We start from the raw sequence: 18,392 nt of genomic DNA on the forward strand, positions 1-18,392 counted from the left end.
CAGTCTTTCCATAGGTGGCCCGGCTCCTGGCAACGCCAACAGGCTCCCCACCTCCGTGTTGCTCAGGCCTCCTGCTTCTTCCCGTTGTCCCTCACTGGGCCAGCCCTTCCTGGGTTGCCCTGAGTTGTGTTCCTTGGGCCAGGGCACTCTCGCCAAAGGTGCCCCTGTTGCCCACAGTCCCAACACGCCCAGAGCCGCCTGGGTTCCTTTACCCAGCGGACGGCTTGAGGGACCTGCCACCGTCCTGTCCCGGGTTGAGGCATCCCACCCTCAGCCCCGTAGGGACAGTCCTGTCTTATGTGACCACGCCTGGCACAGGCGTAACAAGTCCTTGTTTCTGCGCCGAGCCTCCTGGCCCTAGCACCAGGCTCCTCCCTCTAGCCTTGGCGGTTCCTCCTGAACACGCGCCGGAGGAGCTTCCGCAAGGCCCACTGTTCACCCACCAGCTGGGCCATCTGTCCTTGGGGGGCCCACTGCGCCTCCCATAATCCATCCTGGGTCTCCCGGTCCCCCTTCAGGCCGTCCGTCCCCCTTCCACTGGGCCGCTGACACTGGGCCCCAGCCAGGAACAACACCCGGGGACTCCCCGTAGAAGATCCCGGTGTACCTGGGATCCATCGGCCCTGCTTCTCCACCTTCAAGTTCTCCTTTCCGATTCGGGTAATCGTTCCACAGTCCGTGCCCTTGCCCTTTGTATCAGGGGCAGGCAGCTCATGCCCGCATTCTCCGCCACTTTGTAACCGGGCGTAGTCTCATTGGCAGACCTCCTGCTGGTCGTCTCAGGGAATTAGCATTCCAGCCTCCAGAGCACCCTCTTCAGGCTGGTGTCTCGCCTTGCTGTTGGCTCCCATGTCCCTCCCAGGACCCCGGTGCCCCCTTCACTGGGTGCTGCCCCCTGGCAGTACCCCACAGTTCTGGGTCTCCCCCTCCCAGGGGAACCCCCCACCTACTATCCCTACCTTGCCTAAGTCGTAGGCTCCTGCCACCACCTAGCCCCCGCGCCCTGGGGCAGACTGCAGTATGAGCCACTCATCACAGACAAGGTTGGGTTTGGACCTGCTGCCTCTGTTTAACCTTGGACTGTCCCCTGCAACCCCAGTACCTATTGGGCCTAATGCAAGGCCACAGCCTAGGGCTTTCTTGGCTGGAGCTCCCCAGCCTTGCTCCAATCTAGGTACTCCGCTTAGTTCCCTGCTTGGGGCATGGCCCCTAGCTGCGGCTGGTCTACCAATCAGCCCAGCTCTTCCCCTGCCCCAGCCCTCTCCCAGGGCTATCTTAAACCCTTTTGGGCCCTAACGGGTGTCCACCCTGCTACACAATCCCATTACCAATCCCCTGTGCTATCCAGTTCTCCTGATCATGATAAAGTTCTTCACAGTAATATATAAACCTTTTCCCCATGTGCACACACACACACATACACCCTTCCTGGGCTTAGTAAATATTTAAATAATAAAAAAACTCATGCTAAATGCAGGTAAATTTTATTATATACACATGCCATACTGTAGAGAGATCATCTTGTGGCACAAGAGACTCCTGCTATAGGGCTTTGTCATGTTTTACTTCGGAATGTCATGTCACTTTTCTTGCACTCATCCTCTTAGAAACCAGCCCAGGTGAGATCCCCTTTTAATTGCTTGTCATTAATAAACAAGAGGTGAAATCAACTTTACATGGCAGGCATTTCCTTATATGGTCAACAGCAGTGATATCATATCACCTCATTGCAAGGCACATTGCCACCTCCCATATGCACATCTTCAGTTTATACATTGCCCTGGAGGAGGAAAAGATGAGGCCTCTCCCAAAGTTCCATTCCAGAAATTTGTGAGGCTTTTATGATAAAACACTGCTGAGCAAACTGCCAGTGCTCAGTACAGAAAAACAGTACTTTTGGGAAGGCCCTTCAGGGCCTGATGCTGCAAGGTGCTGAGGGCCCTCCACTCCCATTGCCCTCCACTTCTAATCACTGGGAATAGAAGGCACTCAACCTGAAATGCAAACTCAGGGGTCTTACTTTCTGCCTACTGGTACAAGACCCCAGATCGGATTTAATGATGCACTTCTTAGAAGTGGGGGAAGCCAGACAAACTTTCCCAAGCTGTGGAGCCATGACAGAACCATGCAGAAAGGACTTGGGAGAAAATACATCCCATATGGCTTGGCTGGGAAGCTAAAGCAAAGGAACAGAGAGTTGAGACTGGGGGTGGGCTGGGCTGCATATGATGCCAATCACATCCACCTTAAATGGTCTCTTAAAGAATGCCGGCTAATTGCTCCTCACCGCCCAGTCCCTTTGCCTCCCTCCAACCGCCTCATCCTCAAGTCAGGCCAGCCGCTGCCTCCCTAGTGCGCTTCACAATGCACTGCCGGGATGCACCGTGCTGACACCTCGCATAAAGGCAGCCTGGCCTCTTCATGCAGCGTGCCAGCACGTAGATAGGTTCCCCTGTCCCATCACCAGGCCCCTTCCCTTCACTGGCAGTGGCTCCCCCACTCCCCTTCGTCCTCCTCCTCCTCTGGCTCCCTTGCTCCACTTCCCCAGTTTTGCTTTCCTCCTTCCCTCCTGAGAGTGGCTCCTGTAGCTTAGGCTCTCCTGAGTCCCCTTTTCTTCCCACACTCTCTGCTCAGCCTGGCCCTGCAGGATGGCACTGGAGTCTCAGGAGGGAGAGCAGATGTCACTACTGGACCTGGCCTGCCCCATCCACCCACCACTCTAGTGTCTGTCCCTGCTTCCCCCCTCCCCGCTCGCTAAGACCACCCCTGCTGCTGCCCCCGACCCAGGTGTCACTCTCCCCTGCCCCCCAATTTTCTAACATTCTGCCCAGTCCCACTGTGGTCTCCCTCCTCCACCCCCAATTATCAAATCCCCCCCACCCTGTGGTCTCCCTCCCTGGCCCCCAATTCCCAGTGGCCCCCCCAGCCCCACTCTGGTCTCCCTCCCTGGCCCCCAATTCCCAGTGGCCCCCCCAGCCCCACTCTGGTCTCCCTCCCTGGCCCCCAATTCCCAGTGGCCCCCCCAGCCCCACTCTGGTCTCCCTCCCTGGCCCCCAATTCCCAGTGCCCCCTCCCAGCCGCACTCTGGTCTCCCTCACTGGCCCCCAATTCCCAGTGCCCCCTCCCAGCCCCGCTCTGGTCTCCCTCACTGGCCCCCAATTCCCAGTGCCCCCTCCCAGCCGCACTCTGGTCTCCCTCCCCGGCCCCCAATTCCCAGTGCCCCCTCCCAGCCCCGCTCTGGTCTCCCTCACTGGCCCCCAATTCCCAGTGCCCCCTCCCAGCCGCACTCTGGTCTCCCTCCCTGGCCCCCAATTCCCAGTGCCCCCTCCCAGCCGCACTCTGGTCTCCCTCCCTGGCCCCCAATTCCCAGTGCCCCCTCCCAGCCCCGCTCTGGTCTCCCTCACTGGCCCCCAATTCCCAGTGCCCCCTCCCAGCCCCGCTCTGGTCTCCCTCCCCGGCCCCCAATTCCCAGTGCCCCCTCCCAGCCCCGCTCTGGTCTCCCTCACTGGCCCCCAATTCCCAGTGCCCCCTCCCAGCCCCGCTCTGGTCTCCCTCACTGGCCCCCAATTCCCAGTGCCCCCTCCCAGCCCCGCTCTGGTCTCCCTCCCTGGCCCCCAATTCCCAGTGCCCCCTCCCAGCCGCACTCTGGTCTCCCTCCCTGGCCCCCAATTCCCAGTGCCCCCTCCCAGCCCCGCTCTGGTCTCCCTCACTGGCCCCCAATTCCCAGTGCCCCCTCCCAGCCGCACTCTGGTCTCCCTCCCCGGCCCCCAATTCCCAGTGCCCCCTCCCAGCCCCGCTCTGGTCTCCCTCCCTGGCCCCCAATTCCCAGTGCCCCCCGCTCCACCCCGGTGTCTCCCTGACCAGACCCCCGGAGCCCAAGGATCCATCCAGCGTGTCCCAGCCCGCCGTCCGCGCAACCCGAAGCCCAGCCCGCCTGTGGCGATGCTCGCTGCGCGGCTGCTGCTGCGGGCGAGGCTGTAGCGCCCGCGGGCGGTGCCCTCCCTCCTCCGACCAATCGGGTGAGGGGCCGGGGAGGAGCCCAGGGGAGCTGCCCTCTCCGCCTCCTCCCCCGCTGGAGAAACTTGAAGGGAGCGAAGGCGAGCCCCGCCTGAGAGCGAGCCAGCGAGGGTGACACACACGGCAGCACATGCTCCGAGGAGGGATGAGCTCCAGGGGCCAGCCACTGGCACAGCTCACACAGCCGGGCTGCATGGGAGCCTCAGCACCGAGCTGCCAGCCGCTCAGTCCAGCATCCAGCCGAGGCGACTGGGAGGAGAGACACGCACCTGCCATCGCCGCTCGCCGCCCGCTGCCTTTATAACTCCAGCGGCCTGAGCGCTCCCACCGCAAAGGGTCCTGACCAGGGTTGGGCTGGGACAGTCCCCACCCTGCCCCTCTGAATCCTTCTTTCCACGCCTCGAGGAACTGGACTCAGCAGCTGTTGGCACGCAGGGACACACACGGCAAAAGACCAGGGTTTGGAAAGCATCTCCGATGCCTCAAGGATCTATCTGAACCTCTTTTGGGAGGAAGACCATTGGGAAGGTTTTGACTGTACAAAGTTGAGGGGCAAAGACAAGGAAAAGAGCAGCTCGCACCGGAAAGGGGGAAAGTCCCCTCTCTCAGATGCTGGGATCTGTTTCTGAGCTGAACTTTTGAAAGTGCAAGAAGCTGCTCAAAACCTGATAGAACAGCAGCCACAACAAAAGCTGTAGGAAGAAAAAACATTAACTGCAGCTTTTCTGAATTACAAGGCTTTTTTTGCGGCTTCACTTTCCACTGCGTTTGTTTTATTCTTAAATTCAGTTGCTTTTTAAGCTCATGCCCCTGGCCTTGAAATGCAGAGGTTTTTTAACTGAATCTCTTGTCTTGAACTGCAGTTTGTTCATTGACGTTTTGTGGGGAACGGAGGGGGAGGGACTTGTCTTTGAACTGCATTTTTGGATCCACTTTTGTTTTCATCTCCCCTAATAACCCACAACAGAATCTTCATCATCATGTCTTTTGATCACACCACCATATACACAACGGTGAACAGTTCCACCAGTGAGCATGGGGACGGCAAGCCCCCCACCATCCCCACTGTCATGTTCATCTTTGGGGTGGTGGGCAACCTGATCGCCATCGTGGTGCTTTGCAAGTCCAGGAAGGAGCAGAAGGAGACCACTTTCTACACGCTGGTGTGTGGGCTAGCAATCACTGACCTCTTGGGGACCTGTCTGGTGAGCCCCGTCACTATTGCCACATACCTGCAGAACCGCTGGCCAGGTGGACTAGCACTGTGTGAATACAGCTCCTTCATCCTCCTTTTCTTCGGGCTCTCTGGCCTCAGCATCATCTGTGCCATGTCTGTAGAAAGGTACCTGGCCATTAACCATGCCTATTTCTACAACCATTATGTGGATAAGAAGTTGGCGGGGCTCACTCTCTTTGCCATCTATGTCTCCAATGTGCTGTTCTGCGCCCTGCCCAGCATGGGACTGGGCAAATCTACCTTCCAGTACCCCAAGACTTGGTGTTTCATAGACTGGAAGACCAAGGTGGCCACCCATGCCGCCTACTCCTACATGTATGCCGGCTTCAGCTCCTTCCTAATCATGGTCACGGTAGTCTGCAATGTCTTGGTGTGTGTGGCCCTGATTCGCATGCACCGCCAGTTCATGCGACGCACCTCCCTGGGCACAGACAACACTGCCAATCGCTTGTCTGATTTTCGCCGGAGCAGGAGCTTTCGTCGCATGGCTGGAGCAGAGATCCAGATGGTCATTTTGCTTATTGCCACCTCTCTGGTTGTGGTCATCTGCTCCATTCCTCTGGTGGTAAGTAACACTGCACTGCCCTTTCCGTCTTCCCCACCACCAAGTCCTCTGGGGCAAAAGCTTTTAGTTTGTGGCTGTAGGACAAGGCTTCTATTTTCTGGGCTCTCACAAGTCACTAAAACAATTCTAATGAGATTACACTCACATAGGCAGTGATCTAAACTTATTTTGATTTAGAATAGTAGCAAAAATAAATGCTTATCCTTTGCTCCAGGTGCCTTTGACATTGTAGTGTTAAAAATATGACCAAAAAGAGTGGCTTCCTCAGTATCTCAGAGAAATATCATAGCAAAATCCTGGCAAGACTGTAAGGCATCTTAAAATCTGTTTTTAAATCAAACTGCAAGTGAATGTGGCTTGGGATAGGCCTGCACTTGAGGACGCTTAATGCATTTTTAAAGTATTTACAGTGTTGCTGAAGGTTATGGCATTTCTTAAGACACAGAGGAGAGCGAGGTTATTATGTATTCAGCACCAACAGTGTGCTGTGCACTTCACGGAAAGTACAAAAACAAGCTCCCTGTCCTGACAAGTTTACTATCATAGGGATAGAGTCTACCACCCTTACCCTCCTTGAGTCATACCTTAATCTGTGGGGACTCTTGCTGATTTCTCAGCTAGAGTAAGAGTGGCAGAATCTGGCCTTAAGTAATCTAGAGATCACATGTGAGTACTGGGCATGATCACTGATAACTGTCTAACTTCCTAAAACAGATGAACAGATCACTTGGGGCTCAGTCTTGCAGCTACCACCATTGGTGCAATGGACATCAATGGGAGTAGGATCCAACCTTTGATTAGTGAACTTACACCTTCTTCTTGCCCTCCACCCTAACTGCAGGGAAAGTTAATACCAAAAATACCAGTTTTCGGGCTCAGTCAGTGCTTACCACTCAGTACAAAATTACAAATAAAACTTGCCAAACTTCTTTCTCTTGTTGATTCAGATAGATTAAAAGAATACACAATTGGCTATGCATAGTTGCCACCCTCCCAAAACAGGATCTTGTGAGCTGAGCAGTGGGAGTGTTATTAGAAAGAGGTGGTTTTAGAACACAGTTAATTGTAATAGAGTTTACTGTAGGTGGCAGCTATCCTGGAATAGCCCCATATCAGGGTTATTATAACAGGGAACCACATAATGAGGTTGAAATATGATTGGCCAACTAGGAGTGTGAACTATTCAGGTAAATAGTATAATTGCAGGGGTCAGGCCAGTTTTGCCACATTACTAATATGTATAAAACTCAGTGAAGTGCAGCTATGCCTGGATCCTGGCATTTTGATGGCAGCCACTTGGCCTTCAGCCTAATGTTTTGCAGTGCACCCTGGCACAGCTGCTCACTGTGCCATGTTATTGCTTGCAGAACATCTTAATGTCTTGCAAAAGACTTAACAATTGGCAGGTTGGCTCAATTAAAGCATGGTTTTTGTATCAGCGTCTATATAGTGTGCGTGTGCACACATCAGATCCAAGAACAGTGCTTAGAGCTGTGTAGTCCAAGATCAGAAACTGTGCAGTTATTCTGTTTTCCTACCCAATCAACAATCAGGTCATATAATTGTTAACCTCCTGATTCTGGGCTGAAGGTAATTAGATTAAGCTGACATTGTGACAGCTTTGAAAAATATTTTAATACTATATTATTGGAAGGGATATAGGTAAATGCAAGAGAAAGGATCTGAAAGCTAAATATAAACGAGTGGGTGAAAGGTTTCAGTTCAAGGTCCCTGACAGTTTTTTCAAAGTGATAGGAGTCTCACTGCAAGACCAGATAGAGAGGGGGAACTAAGAAGCGTCAGTGCCTAATGCAAAGAGATGTGGTTCAATTTCATTAGGAGCTGGAGAATCTTTTACAAAAAGAATAACCAAAACATGGGGGAGGGTGGTGGCTCTACCAAGAAAGGCAACTGGATTGTTGACAATCAAAATTAATGGTCTTGGGGGGTGAGCGGTTTTGGTGGGAAGTCCACTGATGGCATGCTGGTGACTGCATAAACTGTGGGCGCAGGCAGGTGCCAAGAGAAAAGAGGGCTCAGATGTGCTGCATCCATCTCAGGTCTTGTCTTCACTGCTAAAAGTGTGGTACTTTGTATCTCATGGTAACATGCATCCTGAGGTAAAAACAGAGCGTAGACAAGGCACTTTTAGTTTTACTGCAAGGTAAGCGAGGGGAGGTCAACTCTATACTCCGATCTTGGGCTGGCCTTGCCTACTTTACCTCATGGTAAAACTAAAGTGCCTGATCTTCACTGTTTTTAACTCAGGATAGCTCATGCACACTGGTTACCCTGAGGTAAAAACACACCGTTTTAGCAGTGACCGCAAGACCTAAGGGCTGATCTACACATAGATGTTGTGCTGATTTAACTGTTTCAGGCCATGTCTACACTACGGGGATTATAATGGCATAGCTATGGCACATCACTGTGCCGGCATAACCTTGTACTGTGGGCGCAACCAACTCCCAGCCGAAGGGGTTTTACCATAGCTGTAAGAACACCACCTCTCCGTGCTACGTTAGCTAGGTTGAGGGAAACATTCTTTTCACACCCTGATGTGGCCATATCAACAACTTTTAAGCATAGACCAGGCTTAAGCTATAACCATCTAAGCACCTTTACACCGTTATAACTGCATCCACACTTGTGGGGTTGGCCCGCTTCAATGACACTGGTATAGTTAAAGTGGTACAACTTTGTGTGTACATGCCCTTAGAGTTCTGAAGGAAATAAGGTGTGGAATAGTGGAGGGAAGGTATGAATATGCAATATACCTTTAAAAGCAGCCACTCGGCAGAAAGACTGGAAAATCATTAACCTGCCTATACATTTTATGAGCCAACGCAGATCCTGTTGATTAAACTTAGAGCCATTGCTACAGAGGGAACTGATAGGTCTCACTTATTACAGCATAGTCTGTTCTGATAAGGAAGAGGAGGAGCATCCAGATACCATTGGTGGCACTCTACAGTTACGTAAGGCAGACATAGAGGCTTCTTTGTGGCTATGAAATTTTCTGACGACCTGATTTCCTGTTGGTGACAGAAGCTGAATAAACCATAACCTAATAGGGTCAGAGCAACACAGCTTCTGTAGGAGAGAATCATATCATCTTACTTTCTCAGAGTGAGCTCTTTCAGGAGATAATAAAATAGAGGTGATCTAGTGGACTTCATTTAGGTAGGTTTACAAAAGGTTTTTAAAGAACTTCGGAAAAACAAATAACCATGGTGTAATAAATAAAGTTTTGCCTTTATTTACAGAATGGTTAAACAATAGGAAACTGAATCATAGTGAACAGAAGGTAACCATGGGATGTTCTCAGAGCTCAGTGTTTTTAATATTTTAATGATTTGGACAGTGAATCAGTGAAGTTTTATGATGACACTAAATGGCTTTGATTAATAAAATCTATGAAATGTTGTGAGAAACTTTAGATGGACTTGAGAGAACAAAAGAGCACGAAGGCAGATAAAATGAACTGACAACACTAAAAGGAATGCATGCTAGCAAAAATAATCAAAATTTTTCACATATACCCGTATGCTCTGAACTTGCAGGAAGTTATTGTGGATGGCATGGGTGAAGAGTCTGATCAAGGAAATTAAGAAAGGAAATAATACAAAACATATGTCCAGACCTTTATCCGAATTCATCATTGGTCACTTCACCTTAAAAGAAATATTTAAATGATTGCAAGGTTTACAAAATGGCAGTAAAGGTAGTTAAAGGTATGGAAAAGGTGATATTAGAGAGGATTTGATTGAAAACATAGTAGAAATTAGTGTTTGTGTTTTTGCTTTTACACTCTCATAAGAGTAAAGAGATACTTGATAGTCAAATTTTGGAATTCACTCTGCAGGTGGTCAAATTTTTTTAAAGGGCATGATCATTTAATGATCTCTAACAATAAATTTAGCTTGGTAAACTAAGGTAGTAAGGGTAATAAAATCTCATATTCTACTGCATACATTTGATCCCTGAAAGGCCCAGGAAGGAATTTTTAAACTTAATTTATAATTGGCCCAGTGGTTAATGTTGTTTGTTTTTCCTCTGAAGTATCAGGACTGTCCATGGCCAGAGGTGAGATGGCAGACTAGATTTTGGAGTGATGGCATGGTCAGCTATGTCAAATACTAAGTCCCTGTGGGACAAAGCATATTTGGCTTACACAACTGCAGAATTTGTTTCCTGCTTGCTATTAACTAGGTGTCTATTAATAGTATGTCAATATATGATATGGGGAAGTTTTTATGAGGACAGGTGAAAACTGGATAAAGGACTACTCCTTTGTTTACTCTGGATAATAACTATCATAAAAGGCATTTGATGGTACTACAGATGGGTAAAAATTGCCACTTATATTTACATTTGTCAGAAGGAAAAGCAAAAACCAGACTCTTGCACTGTGTGAGCAGAAGCAGTAGCAGCCAAGTGATTCTAGAATTTAATAACTTGGGCATAAACTTCAGAACAATTTCAACACAAGAAGCAATTCATTAATACACCTTAAAAAAACCACTCTTTGGTTCCTGTAGTTGAGAAATCTAACTAGTGCAAACCTGTTTTGGTGCCAGGGTTTGATCAGTCCCAGTTTGCTTCTTGCTTTAATTAGAACTTCAAACCGGACAACTTCAAGTGTCAAACTAGTTCAGGTACACTGTAATCCATTGCCTTAAGGTAATCGAATGGATTGGTTAGATGCTCATTTTAAGAGGCCAGGCTGACTTTGCTTCATCAAACTATCTTGTAAAAGAGCATTTTTCAGCAAAACATTATATGCACTTCATTGTTGCTCTGCAGAAGATGCTGTAAGTGAATATTAATTCAGTTGGTTAAGAAATTACTGAACTGGCAGATCCATTCAGCTTCTTTTTTGCCAGACATATGATTAATAATGATACATGCAGTTGGTATGGGCATGTACTAGTAAAACTAGTTTGATATGCCATTGGATTTTGTGATAAAAGATATGGTGTAGGCTTGTTGGGAATGTAGTAACAGCTGTGTACATTCTAAAGTTTTCACAAAGTAGGCCCAAATTAAGTGTCTTTTATCCATACCTAGTATGCATCTGTCAGTGGACTATTCGGAATATAGACATCATAAGGTGATTTGCTGTAACCAGACATTGTTAGTGATTGGAAATCATTATCAACTATTTAATCAGCACTACAGTAGATTCTCATGTTACAGTAAGCTCTGCCAGGTAAACATAAAGGGATGTGTCAAGTACATGAATTTCCTGTTCAGATGCTGCTAGCCGATAACTAAATTTACCTTTTAATCATTCACATTAAACTGATGGTCCAGAATTACAGCTATGTAAAAATAGAATGAAAAAGATCAACTTTTAAAGTTGGAACAATAACCCATTTCTTATGAGTGCTTTTGGCAAATTCTTTCAAGATGTCCCTGCTGTATCAGTTGAATGTATCAGTAATACTGTTTCCTCCCCTGCCGAAGTCTTCCTGATCTTGTTTACATGGAGTATAAATGTCAATTGGAATGGGCTAAAGGAAAATAAAGACTGAGCTTCTAACCACAATATACAATATATTCTCTAATGGAGCCCTAGCTGTCAGTTCAGGGATCAGTCCTTCAGCAAAGATGAAATGGTCTGTGTCAAGACAGATGTATATACATTTGCAGGGTATATTTGAACTTGCTGTGGAAGAAGTCCTTTGCATTAAAAAAAAAAAAAATCTCCTCAGAGAAAAGATCAGGAGGAAAATTCTCTCTGGCAATTTAAACTTTATATTTCTGAGATTTATTCTTTTTTTTCCTTCTTCAAAATATCAGCATTTTTCTTCTCCTCCTTCCAAGAAACTTCCAAGAATGGCTTTTAAAACCAAGGAGCAGATGTCAAAGAAAGCTAACACCGCTGCTTTCTGGAGTTCTGACTGCCACTTCTCAGACACAGAGTCTGTGTAAGAGAGATGACAGCGTTTCAGTGCTGAAGTTCATCTCAGAGGGGTGGGAGTTAAGCAGCAGACCTCTTCAGTGCCTGCATGGTTTGCATTTGGCATTGATCATACCTTCAAAGAACTTTAAATTGGCCATTGCATGTCTTTCAGGGTACCTCTCCCTGTCAAAGCAAGTACCATAGTTAAGTAACTGATCCTTCAGTGTTTCCTCAAACTACAGACAGGAAGAGTTTCAGAGTAGCAGCCATGTTAGTCTGTATCTGCAAAAAGAACAGGAGTACTTGTCGCACCTTAGAGACTAACAAATTTATTAGCGCATAAGCTTTTGTGGGCTACAGCCCATTTCATTGGATGCGTAGAATGGAACATATAGTAAGAAGATATATATATATATCTTAGTATATATATACTTCCACCTTCTCTGTATGAGTGTATATATATATATATACACTCATACAGAGAAGGTGGAAGTTACCATACAAACTGTAAGAGGCTAATTAATTAAGATGAGCTATTATCAGCAGGAGAAAAAAACTTTTGTAGTGATAATCAAGATGGCCCATTTAGACAGTTGACAAGAAGGTGTGAGGATACTTAACAGGAAGAGGAACTTTTAAAAGTGTGACAATGGTGCCACCTAGTGGTAAAATTTCCATCAGACTTTGTGGTCAAGCTAGATAATCGGATTACTTATGTATAGAGGAAATACATTTTAAATGTCTTATTTCAATTGTTCCTCAAGCAGTGATATAAGGGGACCACTCAGGTCAGAAAAGGTAGTATTACGCTTCCTATTATAGTAACTAAAAAAAATCCCTTTAAGAGGAACTAATTGGTAGTTAAATTGATAGGGATACTCCCTGTACTACTTTTATATCAGTTATGAGTGATACTTGTATCTCAACCTAGTAATTATCTAACTTTAAGCAGGTAATGGAATGCATTCCTGAATATACATAGAGATTACATAGAGATAGCTCAGAAAATGATTACTACAGATTAAGCAGGACAGCATAGGAACCATCACATACTCACTATCTTTCAGTGATACACGTTAGACTCAGATTCCCACTCAAGAGGTGGACTGGCTTTTTTTTTTTTTTCTTATAAAGTTGCTGAATTTAAAGTTGCTTGGAATGAATTCAAGTCCTGAATTCCTATGTAGGAAGAATCAATCCAAACCTCACATTACTGTATTGAATTGTGAAATTTTTCATCAGACTTGGATTGTTTCACACTTTTCTGGTAAATATGACTTCAGAGGTTTACTTATGTTTTCCTTCACTTCATTTAAACCCTTTTTCTGAAACCGTATCCAACTGGGCCAAAACCTGACAAACATTCACTTCAGAAGTCAAGACAAAGAGGAGACTGCATAAAATCTATTATTGGTACTGGATATTTAGGACTTCAAATAAGGAAAATTGATTTGCCTAAACTTACCTGATAGTGGCTGCAAAGCAGGTAGGGTCTTCCACAGGAGAGGCTTTCCAATGGCTTTCCTATTCCTGGGACACATTTCACGTCCTGATTGTTAGTTAAAGTTATTGTTTGAAACAGTTCAGCTTGGAACTGTTCAACATCATAAGGTCTGTGTGTCCAAACCAGGACTCAGTAAGGTCACTGGAAAGATAACCCCATTGACATTAGTGTTGGACTGGACCTTATGCACAGTAGTGATTGCAAGATTCGGCTCTTAATGAACGAGCTAGAACTGTGCTGTTGTTTTCCCCTCTCTTTAAAGCAAGGAGCCTGAATGGTCAAATGCTACCATGGATAAACAAGATCCCAATTTAGTGTTAATTCACCACAAAATTTCCGAGTGGTTACTTAGAAACACTATTTATACAAGCTTCTGTATCCCAACAATTTAACTGAACACCCTGAACATTTCAGGGTTATTACTTTTTCACTTTTCAAACCAAACCGAGATGCAGACCCACATGGGAAGATCTACAGTTCTGCTCAGTGCTGGAATCATCCTAATCAATGAAAAATCTGGCAGTTAGAGGCAGCTGTTAGCATTTCTTAAAACAAGCGCCCACAAGCAGAATGTTGAAGGTATTAAAATATTGCCTTGAAGCTCTAATAATGGAAGCTGTCTGCACAGATATTTCTAAACTAGGGATTAGGCAGCTCTGGGCTTGTCTCCGGAGACCAGTTTGCCTGATAGCTGGTAATGTGGGTTTCATTTAGTTTTAAACATACAATTATGAGAGCCTTGCTGGAGGAAATATGCAATGATTAGGTCTCCTCAATTGACCTAGGGCCTCCTGCACCCCTGGCTGGCAAAGATTTGGTTATACAAGGATTTGGGTCTAAATCTTGAATTCTGGGTCCTATAAAGAGAAGGAAAAACAACCACCTGGGATTTGAAAATTAAAAAACTTTAGGGATAAACTGAAAAGGTTCATGGACACAAGGATACTTCAGGGGTGTAGGCAGGAATCAGGAGGGGAAAAGAGAGCAGTTCTTTTCCTCAAGAGTAAGGAAAAAAGGTCAATTTACAGAAGAGTTCATTCCTTGATCTTCGCCCTTTCCAAAAATAAACCACCTGCTGACATGAGAAGCGTGGCTTCGCCAACCTTTCCCCTTGTTGTAACATGCAATTGCTAAGCCTGATCTCTCCTTTGAAATGTCATCTCTGGTTTGTTGGATCAAACTCTAAATATGGGTCTCTCTTTTCCCCTTGACAGGTACGTGTCTTTGTGAACCAACTGTACCGGCCAGCCGTAGTGAAGGACGTCAGTCAAAACCCCGACTTGCAGGCCATCCGCATTGCTTCAGTGAACCCCATCCTGGACCCATGGGTCTACATCCTTCTCCGCAAGACAGTGCTCAGCAAAGTCATAGAGAAAATCAAGTGCCTCTTCTGCCGCATTGGAGGGGCTCGAAGGCAACACTCTGGCAGCAATTTCAACTGTGCGGATGGCCGCCGAACCTCCTCCGCCATGTCCAGCCACTCACCCTCCTTCATCTCTCGGGAGCTGAGGGAAATCAGTAGCACCTCACAGACATTGCTCTACCCTCCAGAGCTAAGCGAAAGTAGCACTGGGGGTCGCATGCTGCTGCCGGGAGCCAGTGCTGGTCTCGCTCAGTGTGACACTACATCAGTTAGGACACTACGCAGCTCAGAGACCTCAGACTCTTTGCCGGGACAGGACTCAGAGAGTGTCTTTCTGGTGAATGAAGTCGGGTCTGGTGGCGAAGCCAGCTCTATGCCCAAAAGCAGCTCCCTCCAGGTCACCTTTCCCAGTGAAACGTTGAACTTATCAGAAAAGTGTATATAGCAATGAAAGGAATCACACACATGTGATCCTTTCCCAATACTTTGGACAAACTGGTGCAATAGACACGCACTCTGCCTACTAAGGGGCCGGGGGTCAGCTACACTCTGAAGGGCTATTTTTCTCTTGCCATGTGATGGGTACAGTTCTTCCAGACTACTGAGGATCATACCATGGAGCAGTTGCTACAGTCAGGCCCTGCCATCACAAAACATACAGGACAGATCTAATGGGTTTGGAAACATACACTGTTATTACCTTGTATTGCTCTGTGACATAGGATTGCTGCTGGGACTCTATGGCTGAAAAGATCTGTCATTTTTTGTCCAAATCTGCTAGAAACTTATTTTCTCTCTCTCCTCCCGCCAAAACTATCAAGGGTTTAAGTCTCTGGGTACTAGAGAGCTGAAGGCGAGGCAGTTACTGGGAACTGGGTAGAGATACTATGACAACTGCCTGGTGTACAATTTTAAAGAGTCTCACTAATGCGTGATAATGTGAATTTTTATTGCTGTAAATATCATTTAAAATATTTAAAAGTCTGTTCTTCTCTATGAGAAGGTTTATTATTAATACAAGGTATATAGAAACAATTGCCAGCCTTCATTTCCTCTGAATAATGCCGGCTGATGATAGACAGTCTTGAGTTAGGTTTGTTTTCCATACAAGTTTACAGGCAGAGGGAGAACTAGTTCTCTAGATGGGAACAAATAAAAACTTTTTGAATTAAATGGAAACATTTTGTGCTATTAAGGGAGAAAACACACCTTTTAAGTTTAAAATATTCTTTCCAGTGTGTGTACATTCTAAAAAGCTAGATTTTATTTATGTGCTGTGAATGTTTATCTGCAGAACACAATTTCTCCTTTCTAAGTAGTAAGGCCCCAACCTTGCACTCTTACACACATGCTTAATGTCACTCACGAGCAGTCCAACTGAAGTCAGCCAGACTCTTCACATGAATAAAATTAAGCATTTGCATAAATTGCTTTTGGGATTGGGGCCTAAATCTTTCAATCCCTGGTTAATATTTTTAATATTCACTCTAGTTTAAAAATCACCAATGTACTAAAGATATTTTTCATAACATTTGTCATTTTACTTCAAATAAGTAAAAAGAATCTTATGATTGTGTAATCTGATATTCCATCAAATAATCATATGAAACAAGCAAAGCAGAATCTTCATTACAAAGTACAGGTATATAATCCCATACCCCATACACAGCCCCAATGAGAATTATTTACCACTAAGATGTAGTGCCAACCACATCACTAAGAATAACTGTTAACCAGTGATGAAAAGGAGTTTTGTGTTTGTTTGTTTATGTTTTAAAAGATAGATCTTGTTCCAGCAGCATTGTTGTATCAAACATTAATTCTGTATAGATCTTTGGAAAAAATTTGTCAAAGAAATATTAAGCATGTTATGTTGCTTACAGTGTTTTCATGTGAATTGCTTTATTGTAATTAAAATCCCGAGCCTGATATTGATGATATGTGTAAGAAGCAGTTGTACTGACCAAAATCATTTTGGAGATCGCAATTAAATGGAAACATTCCGCTTGAGTTCAGGAGTTTACGCAAGTCTTTAATTGTGTGTGTAATTCACTCAGTGCCAGCCCATCGGCCCTCATCTTAATAAACCACAACTTTCAAACCATGCTATTTAACAGCTGTCAAAATGTACTCCTTTCCTTCCGTTTCCAAAGCACTGCAAAGGGCGTTAGCTACACAACTATCACCGTCAACAAGGAGTCATCTTGCAGAATCTCTGGTGGGAGTACAGCTAGATTAATTCTTCAAAAACACACTTGAGTCTTCATTCAAAATTATTACATAAAAATCTTTGGCTGTGCTCTCACCCTTGCTGTGCTTGCTTTCCACTAACGGAGCAATTGAGTTCATTCATTTTACCTGAATGAATAGATGTAGAAAGTGAAAGGTACGCCAGCACACACAAGTACTTGCATCAGAAGTGCTATGTATTACAGTCTATAAGTACCTGCATGAGGAACAAATATTTAATAATGGGCTCTTCCATATAGCAGAGAAAGGTATAACATGATCTAAAGGATGGAAGCTGAAGCTAGACAATTCAGACCAGAAATAAGGTGTACATTTTTAACATTGGAACAATTTACGAAGAGTTGTGGTGACTTCTCCTTCACTGACAATTTTTAAATCAAGCTTCGATGTTTTTCTAAAAGATACGCTTGAGGGATTATTTTGGGGAAGTTCTATGGTCTGGAAGTAACTCCTGAAGTGACGATCTGCATCTAAAATTAATGGTCAGACTTCTCATTAGGCACAGAGGAGGGAGAAAATGCTCTTAGCCACTGCAGCTATCTGGGCATCCAGAATCAGATGTGGATCTAAAATGACCTATCAAAGTTGTGAACTTGTGTGACACTACCTTAGTTATATAACCTCTTGCATTCCTTCCCACACCTACCAATATTACCTGTATTTTGACTGAATTGAGCCTCAGCTAGCTAGCTCTCTCATATCCAGGTCCCAAACTCTGCCCATTACGTTGGAGAAAATTGCTATTTTTCTAGTATTGACTGGTCTCATGCTATCTCATTACTGTTTGTGTAACAGCCATCTCTGTTGCCTGTGTCACATAAGCAGTCCTCCTTCATCCACTCTTCATCTCTTTTCAAATTTAATTGGAAAGCATCTCTTTTCTCCTGATCTGATTTAGTCTGTGTTGTGGGGGGGCGTTTAAATTACTTATCATGGTGATGAAGTGCTGCAACCCTTGCCTACATCTTAATTTCTCTCTCTAATTTTTAACTCTAACTGTGTGACATAACTATGTTAAGCCATGTAGTATACAGTATATTTGAATGGAAAATATATAGACAAAAAACTGTTCTTCCACAGCCTTTTATTGCTTGATCTTCCCATAATTGTGCCCCTATAAACCACAAACATTTTCTGTAGTTTTTCTACTAAACTAAGGTGTGAAATATTAAAGTATAAGTTGTTAGAAGCCTTGAAAAGTAGAAAATACCAATTTTGTTTCCATTGCTACCTGTAATTGCTTGAGGCAATAAATTCCGGCAGTTGAAGCATATATAGGTTTCAAAGGTATTTCCCTTTCAGTTCAAATGCTTTCCCTCTTTGGGACCGAAAACTCTTGCTTTGGCTAGAAGTTGGATATTTTTAAGTGTTGGTCAAGATTTTTCAATACCAATTTTTACTGTAATTATTATGTTTTAGAGTAATACACAAAAATATTAATACTTTCAGAAACAAAAGACAATAGGTTGATCATAACGTAACATACTAAACCTCCCTTAACTGCACACCTCCCTCGATGACCCAGCTTCCACAATAAACAGCCACCAA

At 45.3% G+C, this 18,392-nt stretch overlaps 1 protein-coding gene across 1 annotated transcript; it reads left to right on the forward strand.

The window, feature by feature from the left end:
- The first annotated feature begins 4,112 nt into the window (after positions 1-4,112).
- Positions 4,113-16,604, forward strand: PTGER4 (prostaglandin E receptor 4). The gene is made up of 2 exons (XM_073343838.2): positions 4,113-5,819; positions 14,446-16,604. Exons 1-2 carry the CDS (start codon positions 4,998-5,000, stop codon positions 15,037-15,039), a joined length of 1,416 nt encoding a protein of 471 aa, XP_073199939.1. The 5' UTR covers positions 4,113-4,997; the 3' UTR covers positions 15,040-16,604.
- The last annotated feature ends 1,788 nt before the right edge of the window (positions 16,605-18,392 follow it).

Source organism: Lepidochelys kempii, chromosome 5 (genome assembly GCF_965140285.1).
Source record: "Lepidochelys kempii isolate rLepKem1 chromosome 5, rLepKem1.hap1, whole genome shotgun sequence".
Classification (NCBI taxonomy): Eukaryota; Metazoa; Chordata; order Testudines; family Cheloniidae; genus Lepidochelys; species Lepidochelys kempii.

Coding starts and splice junctions, on each gene's coding strand:
- PTGER4 (XM_073343838.2), top strand. CDS start 4,998: ATGTCTTTTGATCACACCACCATATACACAACGGTGAACAGTTCCACC. Junction 5,820..14,445: donor TCTGCTCCATTCCTCTGGTG/GTAAGTAACACT, acceptor TCCCCTTGACAG/GTACGTGTCTTTGTGAACCA.